Genomic DNA, 9,120 nt, shown 5'->3' on the forward strand with positions numbered 1-9,120 from the left:
GTCACTTGTCGGCTTTAAGTATATAGATGGCTTTGCTTTGGGCTGTTTCACCTTAAAGAAGATTCGGAAACTGCCTCAGAGACAGGAAACTCACCCAGAACTCACACATGAGATGTGCCCTCATGTCAGCCGGGTGGGGCAGGGGGCTGCTGAGGCTTGTTCAACAGCTGCAGCCAATGTGTTGTCCTTTTCACTTTTCCCAACCTTAGGTTGGCCTGACTCAATGCACCTCTGATAGTGATTCTGAGAATTCAGAGTCCAGCTCAGAGAACAACCTGGAATCAGAAGGGAAAAGTAAATGCAGGCTTGATGCAGACGGTCATGTCCTGAAAGGGCCAGTCTGAGTTAGCAGCAGCAGCGGGTCCGGGCAGCAAACACTGAAAACAAGGCATGGGCTGCTCCTGCCTGTTCCTGGGCCATCGACCCTCTGATGGGAGCGTTCTGAGAGTCACAGGGGTGCAGAGTGTAGGATCCTGTGGTTGGGTACGTCCTAGAGGAGTTAGGAGAGTTAGCCAAGGCCCGGACCTAACTACCTAGTCCCAGCTGCATCTGAAGTGAGCAGGAGACACACTGGGCGATGAGTATTGTCCATGGCCTGTGAATGATGACCTCAGTGTGAGTAAACGGAGGAGAGAAGAGGCTGTGACCCGGGGCACTTAGATCTCTCTGCACATTGTCCATCTCCACACCCGGTGGGAGGCCTGAGGAGGGGCGCTGGCCCCCAGCTGTCAGCTGTGAGCACAGGGCAACCCGGGCCCGGGCAGAGTCAGCCTCAGGTCCTGCGAGAGGGCGAGAGCCAGGCCGCAGCTGGAAGCTGGGAAGACACGCTCTTCCCTCAAGCTGGAGACGGACTTCCCATCATGGTCCTGAAGCTTCACAGGAGCTCTCTAGGTTGCTGAGCAAAATGTCTCCAGTCTAGTTTGGGCTATCTTTAAATTTATATAAGTAGTATACATTTTCTTCTGAGGTGAGTATCTTTCAATCACTGCTATATTTTGTATATTTAGTTGTGGTTCTTACTTTTTATTGTTATTAGTAACCCTATTATCAGGATAGATAAAGTATTTATGCAATTTTAATGGGTATTTGGGCTGCAACTAGTTTGGGACTCTTATGAATATTGCTGATCTGAATTTTCTTTACTTCTATACTGATGCATATTTATATGATTCTTTCCCTGGGCAACTGCTAAGAGTGGACTTACTAGGTCACGTTGTTGTTTAATCGCTCACTCAGGTCCGATACTTTGTGACGCCAATGGACTGCAACAAGACTTCCCAGTCCTTCACCTTCCCAGAGCGTGCTCAAACTCATGTCCATTGAATCAGAGATGTCATCCAACCATCGTGTCCTCTGTCATCCCACTCTCCTTCTGCCTTCAGTCTTCCCAGCATCAGGGTCTTTTCTGAGTCAGCTCATTAGAGGATTGCAATTTCAGTTTCTGCATCAGTCCTCCTAATGAAGTTCTGGGTTGATTTCCTTTAGGATTGACTGGTTTGATCTCCCTGCATTTCAAGGGACTCTAAAGAGTCTTCTCCATCACCACAGTTCAAAAGCATCAATTCTTCAGTGTTCAGCCTTCTTTACCATCCAGTTCTTACATCCATATATGACTGGGTCATAGACCATAGGCTATGCATATTTTCAGCTTTGCTAGATAATGTTTTTGAAAGTAGTTATGCAAATATACACAACAAACAGGAGTTGCTCCATACGGTCATCACATTGCTATTTTCAGACCTTATTTTCTTATTTGCAGGCAATGTATTTGTTTATCTAAAAATTTGAAAAATCAACTGAACTTTTACATAGTGTTTGCAAAGCTGATCAGAGAAAAAGACCAAATTTACTTATTCTCGTAAGGGTGTGTGTATGAAAATGCAAGGAAAACTTAGTTCATTAAAAATTAGCAAACGTCATGAAAAGATTTCATTCATACTTGCATGAATTCTTACAATAAGAAAGCATAAATATATTGGAATGAACCTCAGAAAGAATGTGCAAGATGCATAATTAAGCCAGCACCAATAATTTATTGAGAGATAGTTTTAAAATAGTCCAAGAAAATGGCAATATTTGTTTTACTTTATGATGTGTTGAGGACATGTTTGCTAAGTAAATGTTTGTTCACTAAATGACTATGTTTATCAGGAGGAGGTGGCCTTGACAGTCTCCTACTGCATGCTCTGATTTCCCTTCTCACTGAGACTTACTACCTCATCACACCCTTACATGTCCCTGCTCACTTACAAAGACAGAAGTTGCTTAACCTCATTAATGATCAAGATTTAAAACATCCTGTCTCAATGTTAGAGAAAGAAACTGTTATTTTTTCTGGCCATCTAATTTGAGTCAAAACTGCAATTATAGACTTGTACTTAGAGGTCACAGGTAAAGAGAAATTGTCCTGTCAAAGATATTTTTTTAAAAAAACGATATCTACACTTTATTCACACGTCCTTATTCCTGTACCCACTCTTCCAGCCCCGCTGGTTGCAGGAATTTCATCTTTATTTCTTTATGACTGTGAGACTTGTGACATCTTATTAAATAGTTCCCCAACCAGGGATTCAAGCAGGATTCTGCAGTGAAAGGATGGAGTCCCAATCAGTGAAACTCAAGGGAATTCCCATATCGCCTCAGTTTTTACCCAAAATTGTTTTTCTGTCCTGGGATGCCGTTTAGAATGGCACATTACCTTTAATTTCCGTGTTTCCTTAGGCACCTCCAGGCTCTGACAATTTCTCAGTAGTAGACTTTTTATCTTCTTATCAGTGGTGTCATTTTGAAATGTCAATTTCTAATTTTTATTGCTATTGTAAAAATGTGATTGAGTTTAATATTGATCTTTTTTTCAGTGACACTTTAAAATTTATTTTAAAATTTCAATAGTTTCTATGTCCTTTTGTATTTTGTATGTACAGAATTACATCATCTTTAGATTTAAAAAAAAAACCATTATCTGAGATAGTCAGCAAGGGATTTGAACAGGCCCCTCACAAAGAAAATATCCAAATTGTCAATAAACATGGAAATGTGCTGAACCTTATTAATGACTAAGCAATATGAATTAAAAGTTGAATACGATATCACTACAATTCACTAGAAGGGCTAAAACTAAGAAGACTGGCAATACCAGGTGTTGAAAAGAAAGTAATGCAACTGACATCCCATACTCTTGATAGAATATTAATGGGTGTAAACTTTCAAAATATGTTTGTCATTGTCTACTAAATCTGAATGTATGCACATTCTATTACCCAGTTACTTCATCCTAGGCCATATACCCAACAGAAGACTATACAAAAGTGCACCAGAGGATACAAACATTAATTAAACTGACAAAATCAATATGAACTCCATGAGGCAATTAAAAGGTGGTATAAACTCCAGGAAGACAATTGAAAGAGACCAATTAGAAAACAGCTCATGATCACAATAGCAGGAATTGAGAGGAGGACAAAGGGAAGAAAGCAGAAGGAAATCATGTTTACAATTCCGCACCCACCCCCTTCTTCCAGTTCCTCACTCTGGTCTTTACTTCCAGTCTCTACAGCCACGAGAGCACCTGGGCAGGACTTCTCCGTGCTTCAGTTCCCAACAATATCTGGGCCCATTCTTCTGTTCAGGGCACAACCTAGTGCCCTGTCTGCCTGAAGACTTCTCAAATTAAGTACAAAGCCACACTCTGGCATTCAAAAGCATCCCGAATACATCTTGAGCTGATTTTCCCACCATTGATCCCCTTGGTTCTTGGAACATAACTTGTCCACAATTTGAAGTTCCTTCTATGTGGTCCCCTCAGACTCGGGAATTCTCCTGGCTCTGTGGAAGCTGCTCCCTCCATCTTGAGCTGTGCTGCCCACCATGACATCAACCACAAGAGGCCAAGTGAGCACTTGACTAGCCCAATCTTAGCTGTACTATGACCACCAAAGGATGCACCGTATTTTGAAGGAACGATGAAAACAGGAATGTAACCATCTCAATGTTAATTTTATATTGGTATCTGTTTAAATGATAACATTAGGATATTTTGTGTTCAATAAAATACACTGTTAAAATTAACTGCACTTGTTTCTTTTTAATCTTTTGATGTGGATACTAGAAAAATTTAAATTACCTGTATGGCTCCCATGATATTTCTTCTCAGCAGTGCTGAATACATTCTCTGGTAGCATATCGGAAAATCACAGAAAGAACAAATAATCACTATTTAGTTGCACTAACTAAATATAATTCCTACTGAAATGTTAGTATATTTCCTTTAGTTTATTTTTTTCCTATATAGTTTTACATACTTGCATTTTATCTACAATTTTATGCCCTGCTTTTGAATATAACTGGGTGATTTTTATCTTCCAATGATACCAAAAAATACATTCCTTACAGAAAAAATTTCAATGTGAGAAAAGAAAGGGTAAAAATTTAGTAACATTGTTTAAATTCTTTGAAACTAGATTATGAAAATACCTAAGAATCCTATCTCACAGATATTCTTTCATTATGGGAAAAAGTTCATGTACAAACAGTTCTAAAGGCACAAAGTAAAGAGGAAAGAATTTTCCTGCTTGCTGCATCCTTACGTTAGTATTCAAAATCAGATATTAGATTATTAGATTAATTAATATTAATTACATTATATTCTTAATTATAGTATAATCAATCATATTATAAGTATAATCAATAACATTTATTATATTATGTTGTTTGTATTAATTATTAATAATTAGACTATTCAAAGTATGTCCAAAATAAAAATACATTGGCCCTCAGTTATGGTCAAAAGGCATTCTACAAGAGAAATCATGAACTTTAATACGTGGCCTGTGTAACCTTCATTTGCACGCATTGAGATAAGACTTAACCTCTACTTTGCTATATTCTGGATAGTTTGAGATTGCCAAATCAAGCAATAAATTAAGGTTGATAAAGATATGCAGTCTCTTGGTGCTTATGGTTAAGGACTAAAAAACATTCACACAAACTTAGCTTATGCAAAAAATAAATTATTTTCTACAATCATTAAACTTTTAGAAATAAGGACCCTTTCACAAAATCTAACAATATAAAAAAGAATAAGAAAGATCTTTTCCCAATGAAAGAACCCTATAATAATTCAGTTCAAATTTATTAGCCACTTTTTTAGCATTTAGCAATTCACTGAAAATTTACAAAAACATTAGAAATTCTCCCAGACTGTATATCTTTTTCCATAACACATATAAAATCAAAAAGGAAGGAGCTAAAAAGAAAAAGTTTTAGTGGAAACTAATCATTTTAACAACACAGGAGAACTAAAAGGGAGATTGGAAAGTAGGAAATTCCTCTCAAATAGAAAGAAGGGAGGGCCATCCTATTTAAGTAGCCCACACTCAAGGAGGAAGGACATTCACTCTGCCAAGGGCTGAAGACTCAGCTTCAGCATCTACTAGCAGCACAGGTAGCCCTGTGCCTGTTTTCATCCAGACCTACCAGTGCCTCCTCCAGATCGTTCTCCTGCTGTGTTTCTCCACCACAGCTCTCTCTATGAACTACAGCTTGCTTCGATTCCAGCAAAGGAGGAGTGATACGGTGTGTCAGAAACTCCTGCGGCAGTTACCTTCAACTCCTCAACATTGCCTCGAGGTCAGGATGGACTCCCAGGTCCCTGAGGAGATGAGGCAAGCACAGCAGTTCCGGAAGGAAGATGCCGTATTGGTCATCTATGAGATGCTCCAGCAGATCTTCGGAATTCTCACCAGAGACTTCTCCAGCACTGGCTGGTCTGAGACTGTCATTGAAGACCTCCTTGTGGAACTCCAAGGGCAGATGGACCATCTGGAGCCAATCCAGAAGGAAGTCATGCAGAAGAAAAACTTCACTACGGGAGACATGACCATTCTACACCTGAAGAAATATTATTTCAACCTCGTGCAGTACCTACTGTCCAAGGACTACAACAGCTGTGCCTGGACAGTTGTGAGAGTGGAAATGCTGAGCAACTTTGCTTTCCTGAGGAGCCTAACTGGGTACCTCCGTGACTGAACATCTCCCCACCTGTGGCTCTGGGAATGGACTATGTGACTTTGACCTGAGACTCTTCAGCCAGCAGAGGCTCTAGAAGTAACTGACAATGCAATGCACTGCATTTCAATAGACGGTTAAAGACTGCAAGCTGTTTTAAATGATTTATGCATTATTTACTCATTTAAACGTTTATATGGGAAATACATTATTTATGAAACAAAAGTCAATGTGGCAGTTTCCATGTCAACTTGATTTATGTGACAACACATATGAAAAATTGCAGAGCACCCTGGAGACATTTACTGCAAAACAAGCCTGCAGAATACTAGTTTTCTGGCCCCTGCCTTTGAGGAATTTAAAACAGAAGGAAGACATGTGGAATGTCCAAGTTATAGGCATACTCTCAATGTATCCGTACAGTTTACCTGCTCTTGTCTCCTTCCCTTCTTTAAAGGTATCAGACAGCTCATGCTGTAGGGCCCCGATATATGATGTGGGGTTCTTTTGTCTTTTTTTCAACTGGGGGAAAATAGACACCACCTTACATTTGAGAGTCTTACAAAGTAAGCCTCTGGATGCCAATAAATGTTGGGCAAATTCCATTCAGTTTATAAAATTCTTACTACAGCAAATGAAAAATTCTGACCTTCTAAATGTCCTTAGTTTCTTGTACACTTCAACTCTCATTTCCAACAATGTAGTCCTGGGAAAAGGTTTCAGAAACATGAGTTAAACATTACTTAAGATCATCACGGGGTCATTAAAACTTGTCAGATATGTAATCCCTCAATTAACAATAAGTGAAAAGTAATCTTGAAAATATTAACAAGTTTTCATCCATTAAAGATAGAAAACTAAAACTATATTATATACTTGTTTTAGTACAAAGAATATATAAATAAAACTTACTAAAATGCTATTGTTAAATATAAAACATATTTCAATATTCTACACTTAATACTTAAGCATTATATAAATTTATTACAAAGCTGAAAACATGAACTATTTAATTTAAAATAAGTATATTAATGAAATATAAAACTAATTTTAAAAGTAAAGAGTGTGTTTTTTAAAAAACATTCCTACTTTTCAGCTGTTCGATACTTACTTCCCCACTTTATGGCCGAATACTTAAAAGAAACCCTGAAAATTCCAGAGTATTACAGGGGCCCACAGTTCCCTGGTCCCGTCTTACCCCCAGGAAGTGCCCCAAACCGTCCCACGGTTATTTGCCCCCTGACCGCCGCTGAGTTCTCTGTCTGCAACGCACTCCCAGGGTCCCTTCGCCTTGGCTGTTTCTCCCCTTGTCCAAAAAGCCTCCCCCTGGCTCCCCTTGGTGCTCAAGTCCCTCGCATCTTCCATCTCTCACAGTCTCACGCCCATCGCCGGCTTTAACTATGTCCACACTGCGGTTCCACCGTCCCAAGCCCATTGTCTCATCGCCTAGACCCGCTTTCACTGTGTCTGCACCGCTGTCCCACCAACTCTAACCGAAGGTCACATCGCTGCCATCGTGTCTCACTGGGCACAACGCCTTTCCATCTTGCCACAGTGAATGGTCTCGTCGCCGCTGTCAGGGTCCCCTGTGCGGACCACACCGTCCACCGTCCGATCGCCCATGGTCTCCTCCTCCCGCCAGTTTAACTCTGCCCTCGACGCTGTCCACCGTCCCACCGCCAGTAGCTTTTCCGCTGCCGCCATCTTCCATCTTCCACTTTGTTCGCAGCGCTCTCCCAACGTCTCAAAGCCAAGTCCAGTGAGAAACGGCCTTGTGTGAGAAACGCCCTCCCGTCGCCCACAGCCAATAGTCTCAGCGCTGTCAGAGTTTCACTTTGAGCACAACGCCCTCCCATCGCCCCACAGCGAAGTCTTAACCACCGCGGCACCCACAGCGCAACACCGCCCCCTCGGCCCCATCTCCTATTGTCCCAGCGCGGACGCCAGCTTTCACTTTGCCCGCAACACTTTTCCACCTTCTCGTTCGCAACAGCCTCAACCCACCGCCGGATTTCAGGTTGTGCACGACGCTGTCCCAGCGTCCCATCGCAAATAATCCCATCCCCACCGCGGTCTTTCACTATTCTTCAGCTCTTCCATACTCCCAACGCCCCGGGTCTCATCACCACCACCGAGTGTAACTTTGACCCACTCTGTCCCATCGCCCCCGCAGGTCTTCCCGTGCGCGCATCGCCCTCCCGGCGGCCCATTTACAATTGTCTCCTCGCGGATCCCCGCGCTCACTTTGTCCTCAACGCTGTCGTCAAGTCACATCAGCTGTAGTCTCATCGCCACCGTCCGGTATCGCCCTCCCATCGCCCCAGAGCGGATAGCGTCATCGCGGCCGCTGTGTTCCACTTGGGATCCAGCGCCCTCCCATATAGGCACAGTGGTTAGTCTCTGAGCCCCCGCCGGATTCCACCGCGTTCTCTACGCGGGGCACCTCCCCATCCCCACCCCCTAACCTGGTAAAGCCAGTAGTCTCCTCACCGCCACTGTGTTCCACTATGTTGCAATTTGTGCGGACTCTCTCCCATCAACTCACTGGAAATCGTCTCCTAGCCACCGCGGATTCCACCGTTTTCGCAACGCCGGGCACCTCACCCGCCCCGCTACCCACGTGATAAAGCCAATAGTCTCATCGCGTACACTGTGTTCCACTATGTTGCACTTTGTGCGGAACTCTGGTCCATCAACTCACTGGAAATCGTCTCCTCTCCACCGCGGATTTCACCTATTTCCAACGCGCCTCAACTCTCCACCCCAACCCCCGATCTGGTAAAGCCAATAGTCTCATCGCGGCCACTGTGTCCACAATTTTGTAATTTGTGTGGAACACTCTCCGATGGACTCACTGGAAATCCTCTCCTAACCATTGCGGATTCCACCGTTTTCGCAACGCCCCGCACCACCCCACACCCACCCCGGATCGTGGTAAAGGCAATAGTCTCATCGCGGACACTGTGTTCCACTTTGGACCCAACGCCCTGCCATAGTCGCACAGCGAATATTCTCTCAGCCCCCGCAGGATTCCACTGTGTTCCCAACGCCCCTCACCTCCTCAACCCCACCCCGGGGCATAGGAAAGCCAAACAGTCTCATCGCGGTCACTGT

General features: G+C 42.8%; 1 protein-coding gene across 1 annotated transcript; it reads left to right on the forward strand.

Moving 5' to 3' along the window:
* The first annotated feature begins 390 nt into the window (after positions 1 to 390).
* On the forward strand, positions 391 to 6,027 carry LOC122685889 (interferon beta-2-like). The gene is made up of 2 exons (XM_043890942.1): positions 391 to 483; positions 5,470 to 6,027. Exons 1-2 carry the CDS (start codon positions 391 to 393, stop codon positions 6,025 to 6,027), a joined length of 651 nt encoding a protein of 216 aa, XP_043746877.1.
* Positions 6,028 to 9,120: the final 3,093 nt, after the last annotated feature.

This window comes from Cervus elaphus, chromosome 29 (assembly GCF_910594005.1).
Source record: "Cervus elaphus chromosome 29, mCerEla1.1, whole genome shotgun sequence".
Classification (NCBI taxonomy): domain Eukaryota; kingdom Metazoa; phylum Chordata; class Mammalia; order Artiodactyla; family Cervidae; genus Cervus; species Cervus elaphus.